This window comes from Acanthochromis polyacanthus, chromosome 21 (genome assembly GCF_021347895.1).
Source record: "Acanthochromis polyacanthus isolate Apoly-LR-REF ecotype Palm Island chromosome 21, KAUST_Apoly_ChrSc, whole genome shotgun sequence".
Lineage (NCBI taxonomy): Eukaryota > Metazoa > Chordata > Actinopteri > Pomacentridae > Acanthochromis > Acanthochromis polyacanthus.
The window spans coordinates 7,336,518-7,361,981 of record NC_067133.1 but is presented as its reverse complement, the minus strand read 5'-3'; the positions used below and the strand labels follow the sequence as shown (position 1 = coordinate 7,361,981).

Here is a 25,464-nt window from a genome sequence, read left to right as displayed (position 1 = left end):
CCTCATCACTGATGTGTATTTTTGTAGAAATTTAATCATGTAAATTATTAATTATTGTTTTACTGGATATCTCATTGTTATTTGAAGACTTTCCCTGAGAATGTTTTTAAAAAAATACTGTTTTAGTGCCTTTAAATCAGCTCAAATGATCTTTATTTGATAGATATCTGCTGGTTTTTTTTGAAATTACAGTATTTCACAGGTTTTTTTACTATTTTTTCTGCGAGATTTTCAGCATTTTTTTTATGGATTTCTTTATAGTGTGTTGGATAAATTGTGTAACAGCAGTTTGTCAATAAAAAAGACAATAAGTTGAAAACATCAGGTGTAATTTTCCGCCTGCGTTTTAATGCTGACAGTAACCAGAATATTTCAGAGTCGAGGTGCAGGTTTCAGATTTTCGGCTTCTTGTTGTTGAGTCTGAATCCTGAATCACCATCAGACCTCTGAAGGTGGATTCAGTTTGCGCTCGGAGCACAGATGGACTCTAGGTCGAGCCAGAGACCCCAGAGGATTGTGGGTAACATGGCTGGCTGCTGGCGTGGTTTGCTGCTAACACACACAGACACACATGTACAGTGTGTGTAGTGATGCATGCAACGACACACACACTCTGCTGGCATCACAACACACTCTGACACCTGAGGTCAACGTCCTGATTTAAGTCTGCATGACAACACGAGCCGAGTGAGGAGGCGACAATATGTTCAGGAAGGAAGTAGAGGACGACAGACAGGAAGTCAAGGTCAGAAAATACAAGGAAATAGAAGATATCAGTGAAGGAACAGTCAAAGAAAAGAGACGGAAAGAGCTGAAATGAAGACATCTTATATCAAGCAAATCTGAAAACCCTTTAACTTTATTAATGATCAAAGTTTTACTTCATACTGGCAATATATGGGGGGGGTTGTGGCGGAGACGGCCCGAATATTCGGATCCGTTTGTCTGGTCTCCCGGGTCCAAATTTTGCCTTTGTTTTGTCTTCAGTTAAACTGAAGAATTCCCAAACAGTGGAGGTCTTCAGCATCTTGTCTTGTGTTTATGCAACTAAGTGAAGCGTGACGTCAGAGTCGGCAGCAACCCGGCCATTCGGGTGGTGGTAAACAAACACAAATGGATGAGCCAAGATGAGCCGAACACGACGGGATGAGCCGAAGTGGGCCGACGGCGAAGGGAAGAGACGAGCTCCGAATATTCCTATTCAGGGGGGAGGAGGGGGTGATCACATAGACATATGCGTATATGTTTATGTGATCACACGACGAGATGAGCCGATGTGGGCCGAAGGCGGAGGGAAGACTGTAACGCTGCATATTCTTTTCGCCCGGTAAAGTCCAACGGGGGTGGGAAATATTCGGATACCAAAATTAATATTCGGGATATTCGGGTCCAGCCATACAGGAAATACGTCAAAATAGCGTGAAAAGCAGAAAGTAATGCAAGTTTTATTGTTTTTATGAGAAATTTTTATCAACTGGTTTATTTCTTCATAAAGGATCATTTTATAACATATTTTCTTGTTCTTATTAGGCACCAGCATAAAAAGTCATTTTTCTCATTGCAGCAGCACATCACATCATCTTCTTTCACAAATATTGAATGTATATTTTATACCTCAGTAAAACAACAAATGCCGAAATCGGTTTTATAACATTATAATGGAAAACATTAGTTATAAAGAAAAATGTTTTCGCAGGATACTTTTATGGCGTGTTTTCTTGCTAATATTGGAGACCAATTTATTCTGACTACACTGAAATTTGCCTTATTTATTACATGTTATATAGTTACAACAACAAACTTCAATGTGGAAATTTGTTGTAAGGACATGAAAAATTTATTTCGTTTCTGTTTATTCCGCTAAAACAAGAAAGCCCAGTACTCTGCCATGGCCGCTCAGTCGTATAATTTCCAACGGATAAGTCCGCAGCGGTCGATTTGTAGTTGGATCACAATCATGTGATCGCCAGCAGGCAGCTGACGTAGCATTCACTTGTTGTCATAGTTACAGTGCTGCTATGTTGCTTTCTCGCAATGATACAGAAATCTTCAACAAATCCATGGATCCAGACTATAAACCGAATCACTGCCAAAAACTCATCACTTGGTTCTTTTGTCATTTCTGACCTTCTTTGAAAATTTCATCGAAATCCGTTTGTCCGTTTTTGAGTAATGTTGCACACAGACAGACACACACACACACACACACACACACACACAAACGCATGCCGATCATCACATAATTCCACCGCCTTCCTTGGTGGAGCAATAAAATAGCTCAGAGGTATGAAGTGAGGAAAGACAATCAATTTTAAACATGTATTTTTGTATATTTGGTTGTCGCCAGTGTTTCAGTTCCTTCCAGTGTTTTAATCAGCAGCAGCATCACTGATTCCCCTCCCCCATCCTCACCCCACTCAGCTCCATCCTCCCATCCCCCCAGCCATCTTCATCCTCCTCTTCCTCCACCTCTCTGCAGAGCTCCAAGCTGCTCGCTCAGTCACATTAATCACATTAATTTGGGCGTAAACACACACATGTACACATGTGTTTAACAGGAGGCTCCGTTAGTCCATGTATGAAATAAATTAAACATCAGCTGCAGCAACATGACGAACGCTTTGAAACCTCTTTATCATCTTTGACCTGCTTCGACCTCATGACCTCGATTTCAGTTTCGAAAATGCCTCCTGCAGTTCAAATGTGGATCTAATCTATCAGTGTGTAGTGTCCAAACTTCATCAAATATTCAGTTAATCCACTGAACCCATGTAGTTTTGTTTTGTTTGACTCAAATTATTGTTGACTTATTAATGTTGGACTTGAAAATGTAACTGAACCACATCAAGATGGATCTTTATGACATGTAGGGCTATTTAGCGTTATATTGAGCTTTATTATATTGTTTAGCATTGTATTGCATTAAGTGTAGCATGTAGTTAAACTTTGTATAGTACCATTTAGCATTATATCATGCTGTGGAGCATCTAATCAATTTTTTGGACATAGTATTGTAGCATAATGTCACATCCTTTAGCATCATATCATGCCATTTAGCACTATATCAATCTGTAGCATGCCTTATAGTATTGTATCGTCATTTAGTATCATAGCATGTTGTGTAGCGTGTAGTTTAGCACTGTGTAGTGTTGTGTAGCATCGTATCATGTTGTTTAGCATTGTTCTGCATTGCGTAGCATGTACTTAAGCTTTGTATGGTGCCATTTAGCATTGTGTCACGATGTGTAGCATTTAACCAAATTTTTTAGCATTGTTGTATTGTGAGATCATATTACATCCTTTGGCACCATATCATACAATTTAGAAATTTATCGAGTTGTGTGGCTTCTTATCATGCTATTTACTACCATGTTGTGTTGCGTAGCATGTAGTTTGGCATTCAAGTGTGTCATTTAGCATTGCACTGCGTTGTATAGCGTTGCATAGTGCCATTTAGCACTATTTTCAAGCTGTGTAGCATTATATCATACCATTTAGCACTGTATCGAGGTGTGTAGCATTCTTTTCAGTATAATATCGTGTAGTTTAGCATTGTGTAGTGTTGTGTAGCATCGTATCATGTTGTTTAGCATTGTATTGTATTATGTAGCATGCAGTTTAGCATTGTATGATGCCATTTAGCATTGTATTATGATGTGTAGCATCTAATCAAATCTTTTGGCATAGCATGATTGTAGCATTATATCACATCATAAGGCATCATATCATACAATTTAGAATTTTAGCTTTTTGTCATGCTATTGAGCATTGTATTATATAGCTTCTTATCATGCTATTTAACATTGTATTTTATAGCTTCTTATCATGCTATTTAGCATCGTATTGTGTAGCTTCTTATCTTACTATTTAGCATTGTATTGTGTCGCTTCTTATCATAGTATCAAGCATCATATTGTGTAGCTTCTTGTCATGTTATTTTGCATTGTATTGTGTTGCATGTAGTTCAGCATTGCAGTGTGCCATTTCGTTTTGTATTTTGTTGTATAGCATTACATAGTGCTATTTAGCACTCTTTTCAAGCTCTGTAGTATTGCATCAGTATTGAGCACTGTATCGAGGTGTGTAGCATTTCTTTTAGCATCGTATCATGTTGTGTAGCATTTAACCAAATTTTTTAGCATTGTTGTATTGTAACATCATATCACGTCCTTTAGCACCATATCATACAATTTAGAATTTTGTTGAGTTGTGTAGCTTTTAATCATGCTATTTATTATCATATTATGTAACTTCTTATCATGGTGTTTAGCCTTATCTTGTGTTGTGTAGTATATTGTTTAGCATTATATTGTGTTGTGTAGCGTGCTGTTTAGCATTGTAATGTACCATTTAGCATTATTTTCAAGCTGTGCAGCATCATGTTATGTCATTTAGCATCTAATTGTTTAGCATTATGTTAGATGTTTAGTGACATAATATTAAGTGTAACTACTGGACATTTATTTCGTCACAAATATGGTTTCATTTTACGTTTGTACATGATAGTCAACTTTACATATTCTAGATGGAGGCAATTGATTCGCTGTGGCGACCCCTTAAGGGAAAAGCCGAAAGGAAAAGAAGAAGATTCTGAATTTATACAGTTAACAATTTAATTGTAGTTTTAAAATTAAATCTAATCTAAAATGTTCTCTTTATTGTTGTATGTTTTTCTGATTTTAATTTAAACATCCATTCCTAATTATTTAATACTGAAGAGTTTATATTTGTCACTTTGCTCATACATTATGTGCAATGAAATGCTAATTAATTTCATTTGATTAATTTATTTCATCATTAGTGTTGTTTATTTTTTATGGTTACTTATATTTCTGTATAGTTAAATTAATTTCTCTTGTTACTTGAAGACTTAAGGCCTGATGGAGGTAGATTGTTAACTAAAATCATAAGAAATACATAATAAATAATATATAAACCATAAAAGTGAAGGAGAAAGATGAAATGTAGAAATTAAATAAATTAACCTCCTCCTCTTCATTAACCTCCTCCACTGTATCCAGGTATTAGTCAGGCTCATTATCTTTCTTATTTCAGAGCTTCGTCGTCTGGTTCAAGAGTTTATTAACTACAATATCTCTCCGCGCTGCAGAATGTCAGATTTTTAAATGTCATGTGTCAAAGCTGTGATCTGCAGATGTTCAGTCTGACTGGAACCAGATGTCCAAACAGGGAGGACGTCAACAGACAAACTGAATTTCTATTGTTTCCTGCAACTTCTTTTAGTTGTAAATGTCATAATATGTGAATACACATGAGTCATTTTGAAAATCTCCAAATATAATTCAGTCCTCGATTGCTGCAAATGTGGAACCCGAGTTTGTTTCTTCAGAGTAAAACTCAAAGTTTAGTGCAGGACAAGTTTGTAATGGGAGCTGTGTGTGTCTGTGTGGCTATTTTCCTTGCTATTGTGGTTATTTTGTGTCTTTAAGTGGTTGTTGTGTGTCTGTGTGGTTGTGTCTAGTTGGTAAATCAGTCAATGTAAACAAACTTGCAGGCTGAAAGCTGCTATTGAGGCTTAGTTAGGCTCAGGTTTTTGGTCCGTGGCTACTTCCCGGAGGAACCTGCAAATCAGTCCAAAGGTTGCATCTATTTCCTGCAGTGGCGCCTCCATCAGGACGCCCCGGATCAGAGTGAAGAAGGTGGAGTGATGTGCTGCAGAGCTGATTAAACATTCATGCAGAGATTCTGATCGCAGACCAGGAGTTAGTCAGCGACAGGAGAAACCATCAGGTCCAGATCTGAAGGTTCTAGTTCTGCTGCAGAACATTTCAGTCCCATCACTTATTAAAGAACGTCCTCATCCTGCAGAGCTGCATCCATCAAGCCTCACATACATTATATATGTATTTATATTGATTTATTTATGTATATAGGTGGTTAAAGCAGGCAGAGAGGCTCTGATTGGCCCATTTAAAGACAGCGAGGATGCTGATTGGCTGCTGTGGAGGCCCACAGTGACATATAAGGAAATGTTACTGTGATATTTAAAGAGCCAAAATAAGATGTGAAATAAATAATACATTTTTACCTTTATTTTCATTTTCTACTCAAATCTTTTCATCTTGTTTTAGCTTTAACTAGTTTCATTTACATTTTTTGTTTCTGTAAGTTTCTAATTTTACACACGTGGACAAAATTGTTGGTACCCCTCAGTTAAAGAAGGAAAAACCCACAATTCTCACTGAAATCACTTGAAACTCACAAAAGTAACAATAAATAAAAATTTATTGAAAATTAAATAATCAAAATCAGCCATCACTTTTGAATTGTTGATTAACATAATTATTTAAAAAAAACAAACTAATGAAATAGGGCTGGACAAAAATGATGGTACCCATAACTTAATATTTTGTTGCACAACCTTTTGAGGCAATCACTGCAATTAAACGATTTCTGTATTTGTCAATGAGCGTTCTGCAGCTGTCAACAGGTATTTTGGCCCACTCCTCATGAGCAAACAGCTCCAGTTGTCTCAGGTTTGATGGGTGTCTTCTCCAAATGGCATGTTTCAGCTCCTTCCACATATGTTCAATGGGATTCAGATCTGGGCTCATAGAAGGCCACTTTAGAATAGTCCAACGCTTTTCTCTCAGCCATTCTTGGGTGTTTTTGGCTGTGTGTTTTGGATGGTTGTCCTGTTGGAAGACCCATGACCTGCGACTGAGACCAAGCTTTCTGACACTAGGCAGCACATTTCTCTCCAGAATGCCTTGATAGTCTTCAGATTTCATCGTACCTTGCACACTTTCAAGACACCCTGTGCCAGATGCAGCAAAGCAGCCCCAAAACATTACTGAGCCTCCTCCATGTTTCACCGTAGGGACAGTGTTCTTTTCTTCGTATGCTTGGTTTTTGAGTCTATGAACATAGAGTTGATGTGCCTTACCAAAAAGCTCCAGTTTGGTCTCATCTGTCCAAAGGACATTCTCCCAGAAGCTTTGTGGCTTGTCAACATGCATTTTTGCAAATTCCAGTCTGGCTTTTTTATGAGTTTTTTCCAGCAGTGGTGTCCTCCTTGGTCGTCTCCCATGAAGTCCACTTTGGCTCAAACAACGACGAATGGTGCGATCTGACACTGATGTACCTTGGCCTTGGAGTTCACCTTTAATTTCTTTGGAGGTTGCTCTGGGCTCTTTGGATACAATTCCAACGATCCGTCTCTTCAATTTGTCATCAATTTTCCTCTTGCGGCCACGTCCAGGGAGGTTGGCTACTGTCCCGTGGGTCTTGAACTTCTGAATAATATGAGCCACTGTTGTCACAGGAACTTCAAGCTGTTTAGAGATGGTCTTATAGCCTTTACCTTTAAGATGTTTGTCTATAATTTTTTTCCGGATGTCCTGGGACAATTCTCTCCTTCGCTTTCTGTAGTCCATGTTCAGTGTGGTACACACCTTTTCACCAAACAGCAGGGTGACTACTTGTCTCCCTTTAAATAGGCAGACTGACTGATTATGAGTTTGGAAACACCTGTGATGTCAATTAAATGACACACCTGAGTTAATCATGTCACTCTGGTCAAATAGTTTTCAATCTTTTATAGAGGTACCATCATTTTTGTCCAGGCCTGTTTCATTAGTTTGTTTTTTTAAATAATTATGTTAATCAACAATTCAAAAGTAATGGCTGTTTTTGATTATTTAATTTTCAATAAATTTTTATTTATTGTTACTTTTGTCAGTTTCAAGTGATTTCAGTGAGAATTGTGGGTTTTTCCTTCTTTAACTGAGGGGTACCAACAATTTTGTCCACGTGTGTAGTTGTATTTAATACATGTATAATTTTGTATTGGTTTTTATGTATATTCATTTTGTTTGTTTTTAATTTTAGATTTATTTTTTGTTTGATTTTAAGTGAATTTACATTTATTATTATTATTTTGTTACATTCATTTTAGTTTACTTTAATTTGAATTTTCATTTCTATATTATTTCTTTTCATTTCACTTAGTTGAGTTGATTTTACTGTATTTTTTCAGGTTTTAGTGGATCTTGTTCACGTATTTGATGCTACTTGACTCACGTGCAGCTGCATCGGCTGTCTGGCGGCTCTGTCTATCTCCTGGACGTCTCACAGATCAGATCAGTGAAGGTCGACGAGTCCTCTGCTGTCTCTGCGATGCCTTCAGGGACTCGACTCAGACGCTCAACAAACCTGAAACACACAAATAAAATCGGATTCATGAAAAGAGAAAGACGCTCTGGATGAATCATGAAGCAGATTTTAGACTAAAAATATCTTTAAAATGTCAAATCTTCTGATTTGAGCATCAGGAAAATAAAGTTTTAATCTGGGAAATCAGTTTTATATCAAAGTGAAACCGAAAATAAAGTTAAGTTTTATCCAGTCAGCCGATCATTGAGTACTGCAACCAATACCCAGCAGTACTTTAAATACTGTAACTGATACTCAGCAGTACTTTAAATACTGTAACTGATACTCAGCAGTACTTTAAATACTGTAACTGTGATGCTATTCGTCATTGTGTTGCTGAAATATTTCCCATCAGCCCCTGCTGCTCTGCTCCATCTTTACAAGCTCTGACAGGTGTGTGTCTGTGTACGTTTGTGAGTCTTTGTGTGTTTCTTTTGTCGATGCCAGCAGCTGATTGGTGGAGGATCTTATCACCTGAGAGCAGCAGTGTTTCCCATCATGCTTAGTGACTCTTTGTAGGGAAACAAACAACACAAGCAAATGTGTGTTTTTGTGTCTTTGTGTGACACTGTCGCCTCGGTCTGTTGTTGTGTACCTGACATCATCACCATCACTTCACAGTGAGACGCTGAAACACCTGGAGACACACACCTGATCAGCTGATGTAGTGTTTAACTACGACTCCCATGATGCATTTCAGTAGCAAATGTTCAAATAGAGAGCTGTAAGAAGCTGTTGTCAGGATTTAGTTTTTTAACTTGCAGCTTCTCTGACCTGAGCAGAGATGGGTAATGTAGTCAGAGTGGCACCAGAGGATCATGGGTAATGTAGTCAGAGTGGCACCAGAGGATCATGGGTAATGTAGTCAGAGTGGCACCAGAGGATCATGGGTAATGTAGGGCAGACCATGTGCAGTTTGTGATGTTTAACTTGACAGAATTAATGAAAAACCTCCAGAAATCAAAGTGATAACTTTAAAGTCCATTAAAGCCTCAAACAGCAACAGCTAATTAACAATTAAACACTTGGAAATCACAAACAGCAACATGAAACAAATTGAAGCCAAGAAACTTGTGTTGTTGTTTTTTTTTTTTTTTTTGCTTCATTAAACTGGATTCTAACACAGATAATCTGAAGATTATAAGTTAGAAATTGACTTTTTAATATATTACGGCAAAGTTTATTTGGAGTAGAGTGTTTTTGTGTTTTATTGTGTGTTCTACGTATGCTTGTGTGTTTTTTATGCATTTCTGTGTGTGTTTAGTATTCGTGTGTGTTGGTTTTGTGTGTCGTGTTGGATGAAGGAGAAACTGATCAGTTCAATAAGTTTTGATGCCAATATTAGAACACCGAATGATTTGATAAATAGGATGTAGTTTGTCAGTTTTCAGGAAAGACATTAGCAGATTTTTTAAAACTTTTTTATATGGTCTCTCTGTCAGTGAAGCGAAAGCTTTAATTAATTTTATCTCAAATTATCATCTAATCTCAGGTTGTTTTTCAGTCATTTAACATATAAAGTTGATTTGTTCATTTTGGACTCCAAGACCCACAATCCCCCAGCGCTCACCTGCGCTCTGATTCGATCTCACAAAGTACTCTGTTCATGCAGTATCGTAGCTGTGACAGAGTACTTCATCATAGTACTTCATCAGAATGCTTAATCGTAATACTCCATCAGAACCCTGCATCATAGTATCTCATCATAATATGTCACCAGAAAAATTCAGCAGAATACTGCATCATAATACTTCATCATAGTATCTCATTTTAATACTTCATCGTAAAACATCACCAGAATACTTCATCATAACACTTTGTAATACTACTGCATCATAATACTTCATCACAATATGTCACCAGAATACCTCATCGTAACACTTCATTAGAATGCTTCATCATAATACTTATAGTACTTCATCTTAATATTTCATCATAACATGTCATCAGAAAAAGCAAGTTTACTGCAAAATCCGAGTATTTGTGGTAGAACATGTTGGTACTTTTGCAATACTATATTTAAAATACTGTGTATTGGGACACACATTAAAACACACATCTCAGAACAATAACAGAAATCCATTCATTGTAAATGGAAACTGAAACAACATAGAATCAAAGACATGTTAAAGACGTGTTTTGTGCAGATTTCTGTTTTTTAAAATGTTGTTAATGGCATTTTTTTAAGGAAGCAGAGCCATGAGAAGTCTGAAAAGAATTTAGGTTGCTGTCGTCTCTTGTTTATTGAGGTTAATTACAAATAAAATTGTGTTCTTGTATGAGAGTAACAACATTTTGCTGCTTCCAGCCTCTTAACTTTGGTCATTTGCTTCTTTTCTATGTCTTAAGGTGATAAAGTGACTACAAAGATATGCAAACTGACTACAAAGAGGCATTAAGCGACTATAAAAAGCCATAAAAGACTACAAAGAGACGGAAACTGACTACAAAGAGACGCAAAGTGACTGCAACGAGATATAAACAGACTACAACAAAACATAAATGACTACAAAGAAGTGCAAACTGACTACAGCGAGACAAAAACCAACTACAAAGAGACATAAAGTGACCATAAAAAGCCATAAAAGACTACAAAGAGACATATAGTGACTACAAAGAGATGGAAATCAACTACAAACAGACATTAAGCGACTACAAAGCAACAAGTGACTGTGGACACTTGATGCATCAAACTCGATGTGGCTGCAGAGTTGTGGAGCATCAAAATGAAAGCCTCTTTTAAAGTTGCTGTTTCCTGTGTGCAGGCTAAGGACAGCGACGATGATGAGGAGGTGGTGCAGGTGGACAGGGACCACTTCATGGATGAGTTCTTCGAGCAGGTGAGTGTTTATATCCTCATTGAATTACATTTAAAACAGAAATTAGCCTCCTTTCCCAGACTGTGCTACTTTTATTATAGGTTGTGATGCATTTAAAACATCGTCAAATGTCTTTTTATGTCTAAAACTCAGACATCTTCATATTCTGGTGATTTCAAGGAAGCACAATCAACAAACTCTGAACTCTTAGAAGCTAAAATCCATCAGATATTTGGCGTTTCCTTCAGAATGTGTTTACTGTAACTGAGTAACTGCATAACAGACTCACCTGATCAGTTCACAGCTGATTAGATGATCGGATGCTGACAGCAGCGATCAATAGCAGTACTGGTTCTTCTTCTGTGGTGGGAGAACAGAGAGCTGCAGTCATCTGAAACACAAACACACACGTAGACCTCCATCAGCTGTGACATTCATCAGAGACGTTCTGATTTAGGACAAAAAAAATCTTAAGTTCTGTAACATTAATGAGACACCAAGAGACAGGAAGTGACCTCACACAGACCAAAAAATGCTTCAAGAGACTTAAAGCAACTGCAAAGAGGCAAAAATGACCACAAAGACACGCAAAACAACAAAAAGACCCAAAGCTATGACAGAGATACAAAATAACCAGAGAAACAAAATCACCACATAGACAACCAAAATGACTAAAAACACACACATCAGCTACACACAGATGCAAGAGTTCTACAAAAAGACACAAAACAACCACAAGTAGACTTAAAATGACCACAAGGAGTCACAAATTAACACAAAACAATCACAAAAAGAGTCAAAACAACCACAGAGACACAAAACACCTACAAAGAAACGCAAAACAATTTCAGAGAGAACCAAAGCAATTATAAGACATGCAAAACAACTATAAAGAGGCGCAAAACAACCACAGAGACACAAAAAATTACAAAAAGATCAAAACAACTACAAAGAGAACCAAAGCAATTATAAGAGATGCAAAACAACTACAAAGAGATGCAAAACAACTACAACCAGAGGCAAAACAACTACAAAAAGACACAACACAGCTGCAAAGACGCAACACAACCACAGAGAGATACAAAAAACTACGAAGACACAAAACGACTACCAATAGGTGCAAGACAACTAAAAAGAAATGACAAACAATTACAAACAGGCAAAACAACTAGAGAGATGCAAAACAACCAAAAGCAGACATTAAATGACTACAATAGGACTCCAAGTCACAAAAGATACGAATAATTTTTTGTTGAAAAAAAAAAAAGGGGGGGGGGGGGGTTGGCAATTCTTCTGCAACTTGATGGCAACACCTTTGACCAATCACACTTGAAGCACTTTTGCACTTACTACTGGTTTTTCCTTATGTCTGAATTCTTGCTTGTGTTGTACGTTGCTTCGGACAAAAGCGTCTGCTAAATGAAATTGTAGAATTGTAGAATAATTCTGAAAAGATGTAAGCAACTACTAAGAGACAAAACCTCCACGGAACAGTCTGTGATTTTACTGATGTAATGTTGGTAAAACTGAGTTGTGATCGGTCATGTTCCTGTAGTGTTAAACTTTGTGTTGTTGTGTTCAGGTGGAGGAGATCAGAGGCTGTATAGAAAAGCTGTCGGAGGACGTGGAGCAGGTCAAGAAGCAGCACAGCGCCATTCTGGCCGCACCCAACCCTGACGAAAGTAAGAACACACAAACAGACACACAATACAACATGTCTTGTTTTCATCCAGCTGCTGAAAAATGCAACTTTCCCGGAGAGGGATCAATAAAGTTCATCGGATCAGATCTCTAATGTTACACAAACACACAGCAGTCCAGACATGTTGTTGGTCACCTGACACTCGCTGAAGCAGAACAAAGAAAGTTTTCATTTGTGAAAAGGTTTCCTGAACGTTCTCCAAAGAACGTGAAGGTGGGGTGTTGGAGAACAGAGCTGCGGTGGAACATTTAGCCTCATTGTTGAAGGAACGTTACAGAACGTTCTCAGAGCATTCCACGACACCGATGGGAGAACGTTCTACAACAACAATCAGAAAGCGTTTTCCAGAGGAGATCGAGTCACAAAGCATCCACAAAAAGATACAAAACTTACACAATGCCATGAAAACAACCACTGGGAGACACACAACCACAGCTGCAGTGGTTCTGATGATGGTTCTAGTAAAGCTCAGCAGTGAGAGTGTTGTTGTGTCCCCTGTGTGTTGATAGTTTTGTGTATTTTAGCAGCTCATCAGGGACCGAACCAGTTGAGCTTTAAACGCTGCTGCAGGCCAAAGATTCAAACAAACAAACAAACAGAAAGAAGATAAAAACATCCCTCAGCGACCAGTCGGAGTTTGGTAGAAGTTTATCTTTTTATTTTACTGTTCTGATCACATTCACCAGCAGGGGCTTTTATTTTGAAGAACTACAGGTGTGTTTGAATCTTCCTGCACCAGAATACAGAGAGAGGAGATACACAACAAAACTACTACGAAATAGCTCAAAACTACTACAAAGAAACACAAAACTACTGCAAAGAGACACAAAGTATAACAAAAACACAAACTACTGTTAACAGACAACACTACTATAAAGAAGAACAAATCGACTACAAACAGGCTCAAAACAAACAGAAAGATACAAAAAACTACTATTAACAAGGTCATAACTACTACAAACAGACACACCACTACTACAAACAAACACTAACTACTACAAACACACTCCTACCATAAACAGCTCAACACTGCTAGAAACAGACACAAAATACTGTAAAAGGACACAAACCAAGCAGTGAGGGACACAAAGTACTACAAAGAGGCCCAACACTAACACAAAGAGATTCAAAACTACTAGCAGTGATCCAGTGAACATCCATAAAAAGGTGAAAAACACAAACCTGGTGAGCAGAAGCAGGCAGCACAAACAGGTAGAAAACTGGACTCAGGTGAAACTGAGGAGGACAAACAACCAAAAGGAGGGAAAACAACCTCAAAGACCAGAAGTAAAAGCACTTTCAAAGTAGAACAGGAAGTAACAGAAAGGGGACAGTCAGACACAGAAAATGACAACACAGGAATGAATTACAAACCAAAGCCAGAAACTAAAACCCAAATCCATCACGCAAACAGGCACACAACTACAAACAGGTGTAAAAATAATCTAAAAAAGGGACGCAAAATAACCACAAAGAGACAAAAAACAAGTAGAACTTGATGAAAAACTACTTCTAAGAGACACAAAATGAGCAAAAAGAGACACAAAGCAACTACAGTATGATGAAAAATGACCACAAGTCAACAAAATCCACAATGAGACATGAAACTACTACAAAGGGTTGCACAACTACTTCAAACAGGCACAGAACAACTAAAAACGGACACAAAATAACCACCACAGACAAAATGACAACATAAAAGGACATAAATGCTGCAAAGAGACACAAAATGACCACAAAATATGCAAAACAACTAATAAGCGAATAGCAATTGGAAAGGGATACAAAAGCATGACAATGCGTTGAAAAACAACCACAAAATTACTACAACAAAGCAAAAAACTCCACTGAGAGACACAAAGCAAAATTAAAAAAGAGACACAACATTCCCACAGAGACACAAAGCTACTACAAAGAGGCACACAGCTACTACAAAAAGGCACAAAACTACTACAAAGAGACACAAAACTACCACAAATAGATACAAACTACCATGAATAGACACAAATCTACCACAAAGAGACACAGAAATACCACGAAGAGGCATAACATTACCACGAAGATACACAAAACTAGTACAAACAGACACAAAACTACTACAAAGAGTCACAAAACTACTACAAAAACCTAACACAAGACCTAAAATGACTACAAAAATGGAGGACTGTGATTACCTGGAGCAGATGCTGATAAATCCTCCTCAGCTTCTGCTCTCAGGTGTTTAACCTGAACATCAGGTCACTGTGGGACTACTTCCTGTTAGCAGCGGCATATCCCTCCGCCTGCTGCAGTCAGACTGGATCAGGCCGAAGCGATGATCGGTGTCACGGAGCTGCAGTCGGTCGACCCAGAGCTCACAGTGAAATGTGATCCTGCTGGCGGGCGGCCAGAGAGCAACTCCGAGGCCGAATCACAGCCTCATCACGCCGTGACTCAGCAGTGACTCAGTGTCAGCACTCGGGCCGCCGGCCAATCAGCTGTCAGAGTCTGGAGCCGACAGAGCTGCAGATGTTCAGGTGCAGCAGGACGGAGAAGTTCAGCACCAATCAGATCTGATCAAAAATCTATAATATAAAAAAAAACAGAACCTCACTGCCAATCACCTCTGATCAATAATCCATAATCTATTATCTATAGTCCATAGTCTATTATCTGGAATCCATAATCTAAAATCAGAACCAAAGAAGCTCCTGTGAGTCATTTCTGTAGCAATTCCGATTTTTTTATAGCAGTTTTGTGTCTCTTTGTTGTAGTTTTTGTGTCTTTGTGGTAATTTTGTGTCTCTATCGTAGATTTTGTGTCTTTGAGGTAGTTTTGTCTCTCTTTATAGTAGTTTTGGTGTCTCTGTCGTAGTGTTGTGTCTATTTGTGTCTTTTTGTCGTAGTTTATTTGGTGTTTGTGGTAATTTTGTGTCTCTTTGTGGTAGTTTTGTGTCTCTGCTGAGATTATAATTCTATTTCTACAAGTCTTTATGTCATCGTTTTGCATCTCTTTGTGGTTGTTTCATTGCAACCGTCAGTCAAGAAATTATTTTTAAAAAGACCAGTTTCTTTTTAATATTTATTTTGTATACTGTATAAACATGAAATCAACACTTTGCTTCAGTGCTTGATTTCTGATGATTTGAGCAGTTTGTTTAGCTGCCAAGCGCTTTTACCTGTTTGTGTCTTTTTATTTGACTTCCTGTTTGTTCTGCATGTTGCTGTTTCTGCATGATGATAAATGATGTTTTTGTTTTCTGTTGTCCATCTTTTCCTTCCTGTTTTCTTTCTTTTCCTCTGTGTTTTTTCTGCCGCCTGTTTAATCTGCATGACGTAAACCTGCGACGATCCTCAGCTGCTTCTCTGTAAGTTCAAGTAGAAAACATTTAGAATATCACAGTTCTGTGTTTAACAGCAACTGAAATGGCTTCACTTATTTTGCTGCATTTTATTTAAAGTAGATTATAGTTGTGTTCTGTGTTGTATGTGTTTATTCTTTCATTTCATTATTTTTGTTTTTGAAATAAGAAATTCATTCTTCATTCAGTTTCATACAAGTTATGAAAATCTGTTTTGTTTTCTCACAAAAATATTTTTTTACCAAATTTTTCTGTTTTATATTTCAACTTTTTTCCATAACTTTCAAATACGCTCACAAGAAACTATTAAAGCTACGGAAACAGACGGTGGATTTATATATCTAACGCAATATAAGTTACATTTTTAACATATAACACTTTTGCAAACTGATCCTAACTTCACAAATATTAGCTTTTTATTTAATAGATGGACGTTTTTCTGTACATAAATATTAATTAATGTATTTATTTTTTACAAGAAACCTAAATTTCTTGACTTCTTCACTAATATCTTCTTTTTATTTCATAAATAAAACTGCTAAATTTCAGCTAAATACTGTAAGCACTAATTCTGTCACGTTTACTTGGATTAGTTTATTAAATAACAGACAATAATTAATTACTAATTTTCACAACCAAAATGTTAATGTGCCTTCATCAATGTACAATATTGTGACATTAGATCTTTGTATATTTCATTTATTGTTCCATTTATCTGTGGCTTTTTAAAAGTATATATGTATAGTTTTTAATTAGTTTTTTTAAGCATTTTTAAATGTAAATGTCCTTCCATAAACAGCAAAAACGCCAAAAAATACACACAATTTTATGTAAAATTAAGGCTAGAAAATGTATTTGTACTTGAATATGCACAAATATTTGCTATTTTTTTAATAGATGGAACTGGAGGTAAATTCAAATTTAATACTGTCGATAAATTTATAAAAATGATTCAAAAAATGCATTAAAATTAAGGCAAGAAAATCTATTTAATCAATAAAAATTATTTTTTATTAGATGATTATTTTCTGTTGCAGATTTATTTTTTTCTGTTCCAAAACGTTAATATTTTTTGCAGTTTATTTCTTTGATCCACAAAATTAAACATCTTTTCGTTGAGCGTTTAATATTTAGGAAGAGACAAAAAGCTTCAGATTCATCATCAGGTGAGATTCAGCCTCAAACAGTCACGTGATGTCAGACGATGATGTCAGAGCAGCGGACGGACAAACGTGCCGCAGATGTGATTGGACGTTGGGACTCTTCTTCTTCCTCCCGGTGAAAACATGTCGCCTCGTTTCTTCTTCTCTGCTCGGTTCTGGGTCAGCTCGCGCTCAGCTGCCAGCGCCGTCATGCAAAATGCATTTCAGTGTTTCTGCCTGAATAATGCATGATGGGAGTTGTAGTGAGAGCAGACGAGTACAGATGTAGTTCTGCCATTCATGAAGGTCTGACCGACGTCACAAGACCAACACCTTCGATGTCACTTCCTCTCTGCAGCCGGAGATACGAGGTTTCATTAGAGCACAGTAATGTACAGATTTAATCTTCAAGGTAGAAATTAATTGATATCAGATATTTGATTCTTCTTCTGTGGTTCGCTAACATGACAAACGAATCAATAATTTGCTCCAAATTTATCTAGAAGGACAATAACCAGGTGTCACTTCCTGGTTTATAGATTCATTGATTTGTTTGATCAGAAACCGCTGTTGTTGATGTGAAACTGATCAGCATGTTTCACCTGCTGATCAATACACAATAGAACACACACAAACACACACTGACTATGTGTGTGCTACTCATCAGCCTCATTAACTAAGTTTCATTTGTTAATAGGAACCAGTCAGGACAGTCAATTATTTCAACACCTTCAACTGTCTGACTGAGCTTCAGCATCTCATGCTAACTGATCTGCAGGACTCTCGATTGAGATATCACTTAGCCTTAGCATCACATGCTAACTGAGCTGTAGGAATCTTTACTGAGATATCACTTAGCTTTAGCATCATGTGTTTTAGAACATCTCCAAAGGAATATGACTGAGCTTTAGCATCTCATGCTAACTGATGTGCAGGACTATCGATTGAGATATCACTTAGCTTTAGCATCACATGCTAACTCAACTGCTGCAGTTTCAGAATGTCTCCACAGAGATACTGATTTAGCTTAGCATCACATGCAAACTGAGCTGTAGGAGTCTTTACTGAGATATCATTTAGCTTTAGCATCATGTGCTAACTGAGCTGCAGGAGTGAAGGCAGGCGGTCAGATGGAGATCAGGGTGAGTCACAGGCTGAACTGCTCTGCAGCACTCGTAAATCTGACTGCTGCAGTCGGTCTTCCCCAATATGGCTGACATGATGTGATGCTGCTACTGTTGCACCTCCTCTCCCTCTTCCTCCTCCTCTTCTTCCTCCTTCAGCATCATATTGACCTGTCTAAATTAATTATTTAGTTCATTTCCTGGAGTAATTTCAGTGTGGTATTAGTACTTTTACTGGAGAAGAAGTCAGACATAATATTTTACAAAAAAATTCACTTTTTTCCACCAGAATGTCATTTTCTGAAACACACAGCTGGTTTGAAACAATGTTCTAAAAGAGAAACCTGATTATTAATATTATTATTGATGTGTTTCTGTTTGCAGAGACCAAGCAGGAGTTGGAGGATCTCACAGCTGACATCAAGAAGACAGCCAATAAAGTTCGCTCAAAATTAAAAGGTATGTTAAGGGACGATGGAGCCTGCAGCTTTATTAGGAATCTGCTTCATTCAAACAGCAAATTACAAAAGAGTCGACCAAAATACTCAACATTTTAACACTGAAACCATCAAAGAGCAGCAGCAAACAACCAAATCTGACCTCAGAACAACTTTCTAAGCTTCACCTTCATACGATGAATATTTTCAAACCTGGAAGTTTCCTTAAAATTCACGTCTTTACTCAACAACTGAGATCTAAATCAAGTTTTTCAGAAATATGAGACTTTGAGCTGCATGTTGAGATCCTGGAGCTTTAATGTGAAAATAGAATGAAGATGCAGCAGGAGGACAGGTGTGATGAGCTGCTTTCTTTCAGACGCTGACGGTTTTATTTTATTATGCAGCTTTATTAGAACGTTTACGGCATTTCACTGGATCAGAGAGCAGCTCGACCTTCAGCAGCAGGAAATATTCACAAACAGGAGCAGCGATTTATCAAACTGTAATCACTGCAAAACAAACACACACATAGAAACACACACACAAGCACATATAGAAACACACACAGAAACACTAAGAAACACACATAGAGAAACACACACATAGAAACACAAAAACACACACATAGAAACATAGAAAAAATATACAGAAACACACGCACACACACAGAAACTCAAACATATAGAAACAATCACATAGAAACACACACAGAAACACACACACGTAGAAACACACAGAATGAATCCGGCCAATGAGCTTCGAGCTACCAGAAACACACTGAGTCGGTTCATGCTCTGGGTTCAAGGACATCACTGCGTTAATGTGAAGAGCCTGAGGTTGGACCACACACACACACACACACACACACACACACACACACACACACACACACACACACACACACACACACACACTGTAACACACACACATGCAACATGTTGATATGTGTGTAAAACAGACAGAGACTGTATATTCAGTCTGATGCTGAAGATGAAACTAAAACTGGAATCACCACAAGGCAACGACCACTGCTATACACACACACTCAGCATCGCTGACTGTGGATTGGACGTCCTCTGGTTTAGGCTCCGCCTCCAGCAGCTAAAACGTTTAAACAATGTTCAAAAGTCTCTCATCAAAGACAATAAAACATCATACAAAATCGTTCCATCTCAAGTTATAAAACTTTTACAACGATTTTCTCTTCATTTGCCAGATCTGTTCTATGTTTTTATAAAATATGAACATTTATAACAATAACTGTGAAATTTTTCATTGATATATGAATTATTTCCTGTGATTATTTCATTTTTTAAACTGTCCTTCATCTCCCTTTCAGCAGGGTTTTTTTTCTCACATTCAAATTTCAGTCTGTTTGAACAACAATATTTGAGGAACTATTAAAGCTCGTGTCCGGAGTTTCCGTTTGTTTTCAATTTATGTATCATTATTTAACAAAGCTTAAATGTGTTAGTCTAGTTCGATACTATAATATAATATTAGTATGACGCGATATGAAAATTTATTCCAGAGCTCCGCCTTCCTCTCATAGACCCCCATGTTATTCCAAAAAGCGCCGGTCGCTGCCGACTAATCAAGTTCGAGCTTCAGCTTTGTCATGCTGTCAATCAACGGTTACGCGCACAGCAAGCAAGCCCATGCAGAGGTGGGCGAGCTACGCACTACGCAACCACGAGCACATTTGTTTTGCTTGTGGAGGAGAGAGCATCAGGGATCAGCAACTTCCAGAAAAGTTACCAATCCCACGGCTTGTCAGGCCAAGAGACTGCAGGACGTTTTTTGGCTCGGGGTGCTCGCGTCGCTCCCCGACCACGGCCTCCATAGCCCGCCTGACGGCTTCGTTTAGATGCCCGACCTCTGGAGGAAGATGTTGGGGCGTCTGGGACATACTCTTCGTCAGAGGAGTCATGCAATTCTGAACTATAGATAGAAATAAATAAACAATGTAACACATATACACGCGTAAATGCACTAAGTTTGATAAACTACGTCATCGAGAGGGATACACGAGTGTAATCACATATTGAAACTTTACTCGTTCGTCCTAGCAGATTCATGTTATTTTGGTATTAGGACAAGTTAGACTCAATACAGCATTCTAACATAATTCCTTTATTATTTACTGAATGTACTAAATGTAGAAGAGTGGAAAACAGCAAAACAGGCAAGATGCTGCAGCACTCCGGGCACTTCTCTCATGTACTGCGCGCGTGCACAAATAAAGGGGTGAAATCAGAGGGAGGGACCAACAGTGTTTTGGGAGACGCTGCGATTCAAACTCCGGACACGAGCTTTAAAGATAAAGCGTCATCTAGTGATCTTCTGAACCACATGTAGCTGCATGTCACACTTTTAGAAAACTAAACATGTAGAATACTTTAATATGGAATACCTGGTCACAATAATTACAGTAATTATTATTTATTGACCTTTAATAACTGATGGAGCAGGTTTGACAGGGTGCATCACAAGAATAAAATATTGGTAGATAGAATAATAAGTAGGACCGAGTTCTGCAGTTTCAAAAAGGTTCTCAATATAGAATATATTTTTAATTTTCAGGCTCCACTGTAGGCGTAATTTAAATATGAACCAAACCAAATCCGTAGCTCTTTTGGGATAGTTGGATTATTCTACTGAGGCCTGTTTGACATATTTAATGGTTCTCTGATGTCACTCTTTAGTGGTGAATTTATTCTCATGATCTTTGTGGAAACTGATAAGATCTAAATGGATTCTCTGCTTGTCTAGTGAGACGCAAAACCCTGTCAAAAATGACTCTCGACCTGCTATTTACACCGATTCTAAAAATACAAAAATACGGAACAGGGCAAACAGTGCTACCAGGAGGACAATACTTCCTTGAATACATCATGTCTTTACATTATATTTCTGGGGCTCAGCTGTGGTCAGGACAGAGTTTTACGTAAGAACAAATAAACATGCTAAAGATGCTAAGACGTCCTCAAACAGACACACGAGGACTCGCAATCTGTTGCTTACTCACCCAGTTTTCATCTCACTGTCGCACACACACCATCAGTGCTGTGTGATATTGCTGAGTCATGGCGGATCCAGCAGCGAGCAGCTGGGCCACGAGCCAGCAAACACTCGCTCTCATGTCTCCTGCACTTCAGAGGACACGACATTGGCTTTCACTCATTCTCTGGAATGTTACCTTAACCCCATCCTCACCCCAAACCAGGTCTTCACCTCCAGACTTAGCGACCTGCTTTACGGGGGCACGACTTGGTCCCTGATTTGGCACCAAACTGACAGAGGTCCCCTGAACGTCGGTAAAACAAGAACACACACACAGTGGAAAACATTATGTAAGCATTTCAGTTCGTCTCATCAAACACTGGAGACACACCGACATCACAGTCACATGACACCAGAACAGACCTGCAGCCGGTTACCATGGCGCCTCCCCCTGACACACACACACACACACACACACAGAGTCACAGCTGATGAGTTAATTATCAGCTGTGATATTCAGTTTGTCTGTAACACTCAGATCTGAGTCTGTCTGACCTCATAGGACTTCACCTGCAGCTAAACTGAAGGGCTATGTTCTCATCGACGCCCCCTGCAGGCGGCTGGGCTCATTACACACTATTCACACTTTAAATGGAGTAGCCCACCAGAATTAAAGCAAAACAAGCAGATAGTGATCCTAAAATCCTTGAGGGTTTCTGTATGTGCTTCCTTTCTACTGTATCTTTAGATGTTTAAAAAGCATGAAGACGATCTAATCAGGTCTATTTAATCAGCATGGTCATACTGTATCTGCGCTACTAGCAGTCATCAAAAGAGCTACGTAGCAGGACTGCATGACAAACAGTGCCTGTAAAGATCATCATCATCGTCATCTACGTCATGGTAATCCTACGGGCTTCATGGTAAATAAACTACAGTGTTAACTTTATAAGCATAAGTTATTTAGTTCATTTGTCTACATTAAAAAATGTGCAATACTGGCACACAATTTTCTTGAATAACAATAATTTGCTCTTTGTTTTTCCATGAATCCAATAAAAACTGAATGGAAAAACTCCTTAAATTCACGTCTATATTTCCTATTAATGACATTTAATGTCCACATGCTGGAAAAAGCAAATTTACAAAACATCAGCAGCTCAAATTCAGATCTCATGTACTTGTAGCTTTCAAAATGTTAACAATTCTGAGAGCTGGACTTGTTTTATATGAGTTTTGTTCAAATTAATAAGCAGCATGCTGTAACAGATGCCATCATCCACACACCAATTTAAAACAATTATCTGTTTATTAAAACAACAGATAATATGAACTAAATGCCAAAAAAATCTCAGTGAAACTATTTTACTAGATTTTTTTTTCTAGAAATCACATTTGCATAAATACTTATATTTGAGGACTTTTAATCGTTATGTTGATTGACAGAAAACTAACTGGCATCTGTTTGAATAAACATTTCGTGGTTCCAGGTGGTTCTGGAGGTGGAGGTGTAACTGTGGATTCTGGGTCACTGCGTCAGCGTTTCTCACTTTTTTATACACTTTGACAAGCCAAATTATCAATTAATTAAAATAGTCAGCAGATAATGAAACATTGATAACGGAAGCATAAAAGCACCTGTTCACAAATTAAAGCATACATAATATTAATGCAATTTATAAAGTACATACATTTACTGGAGTGCCCCCTGGTGCGTGGAGGCCTCTACTGCACTTACAGTTCATTTCCATGTGAACAAGTTACCCATCGACTACATTCACATTCATACAGAACTACATTCTGCATTATACAAACACATTTCAGAATTATTAGCAACTTATAAACAATCAATATGTGAAATATGAAGTTTGTAAGAGGTGCTGTGTAGTTTAAATCAGACGTGTCCTCTGGTTTTATGGTGCATCATGTGGACGTTGATTTAGTATTTTTTTTATCACCACCAAAATAGACCTAATTGTCAAAGCAACAAAAAGTGTTGAAGTGTTAAGAAATGTCCATCCATCCATCCTCTATACACCGCTTTATCCTCACGAGGGTCGCGGGGGGTGCTGGAGTCTATCCCAGCTGACTCAGGCGAAGGCAGGGGACACCCTGGACAGGTCACCAGTCTGTCACAGGGCTACATACACAGACAAACAATCACACTCACATTCACACCTACGGGCAATTTAGAGTTATCAATTAACCTCAGCATGTTTTTGGACTGTGGGAGGAAGCCGGAGTACCTGGAGAAAACCCACGCATGCACAGGGAGAACATGCAAACTCCATGCAGAAAGATCCCAGGTCCACCCCGGGATTTGAACCAGGGATCTTCTTGCTGCAAGGCGAAAGTGCTAACCACCACACCGCTGAGCAGTTAAGAAATGTTGAATTACATAATAAAATTATTTATGATTATTTTTTTCCTCCAAGGCAAGTGTTCAGTGTCCAAACCTGCCATTCATATTAATGAATTCAGTGATTTCAGTCTCCACATTGTCAGAGTCTCCTTCCGTTGTATTTATTAACCAGGTGCTGAGATATTTCCATGAGGAGTTATCGGGTGTTAAGTGAAGGTCTGAGCTTCCTGCTGACTGTTTTGTTGCAGAGCTGCAGTGATCTCAGCTCTGTGGGCGTCCACAGACCAGAATATCCACACATTATTAAACTGTCCCCCCACCGGCTGAATGATGAGTGATGAGCTGATGAGGAGGAGGAGGAAGGTTTTTACCTCCATCTGTCCTCGGAGACAGGTGGGAGGCAGCAGGTGGAAACCTCTGGAGTCTTCTTTAGTTTCTTACGTTTTATCCAAATTAATGTCAATTTGGCCTCAATAATTCACTACATTGTTCCCATAATTGGTCAAAATTAGATTAAATTACTTCAACATTGTTCCAAATGACAGAAAATTATCCAGAATTACTTTAAATGTGTTCAAAATGACTAAACATCGAAATAACAGAAATTTGCCCAATGTGATTCACAGTCTATCTAAAATGACATATTTGTCCAGATTGACAAAAAAAACCGCCAAAAATGTCTTGAAATGTGTTCTAGATGACTCAACATTTGATAAATGGCGTAGACCTGTCCAATGTTGGGCAAAACCTTTCTAAAATGACAAAGAACAATTGCCCAATATGGTTCCAAACTTCTGCAAATTTACTTGAAATGTGTCCAAAATGACTCAGAATTTCCACAAAAAAAGTCCAGTGACTTCACACTTATCCAAAGAAAAACTTTCAAAATGACAAAAATTGCTCACAATTAGACCAAAATTTCTCATGACTAAATTTGTCTGAAATTACTTGAAACTTGAGGAAAAGGACTAAAGAGTGTTTAAAATGACAAAAATGTCAAATATAACCTTACTGTTGTCCAGAACTCGTCCAGTGTGACCTGAATTTCGTCTAAAATGATCAGAATAGTTTAAAACCTGAACTCGTTGACTGTTTCTGTGTTTTGTTTGGTTTAGTGTGAATGAAGGTGTCTGATAAAAGTGCAGAACGTTTAGAGACTGTTTATCATGATGAGACTGAGAGAAATAGAAGTCATTTGTTGAGTTTGAACTCACTGTCACTGGTGTTTGTGTGTTTGTGCAGCAATCGAGCAGAGCATCGAGCAGGAGGAGGGTCTCAACAGATCATCAGCGGACCTCAGGATCCGCAAGACACAGGTCAGATTCACCTGCATCCTCCTCCAGCATCAAACGCAACA

The 25,464-nt window shown here is 38.1% G+C and overlaps 1 protein-coding gene and 1 long non-coding RNA gene across 2 annotated transcripts in view; one reads left to right on the top strand and one right to left on the bottom strand.

Annotated features, from left to right (window-relative positions):
• Window positions 1–14,046, bottom strand: part of LOC110967913 (uncharacterized) — a 35,856-nt gene extending 21,810 nt beyond the window's left edge. Inside the window, exons 1-3 of the long non-coding RNA XR_007938797.1 lie at window positions 13,879–14,046; window positions 11,284–11,385; window positions 8,044–8,175 (exon numbers count right to left, since the gene is read on the bottom strand). This is a non-coding gene — a long non-coding RNA (uncharacterized LOC110967913). The remainder of the gene's footprint in view (window positions 1–8,043; window positions 8,176–11,283; window positions 11,386–13,878) is intronic.
• Window positions 1–25,464, top strand: part of LOC110967912 (syntaxin-1B) — a 56,245-nt gene that overhangs the window by 16,474 nt on the left and 14,307 nt on the right. The window contains exons 2-5 of the mRNA XM_051941415.1: window positions 10,941–11,015; window positions 12,577–12,676; window positions 18,687–18,761; window positions 25,350–25,423. Coding sequence (XP_051797375.1) covers window positions 10,941–11,015; window positions 12,577–12,676; window positions 18,687–18,761; window positions 25,350–25,423 — 324 coding nt within the window. The remainder of the gene's footprint in view (window positions 1–10,940; window positions 11,016–12,576; window positions 12,677–18,686; window positions 18,762–25,349; window positions 25,424–25,464) is intronic.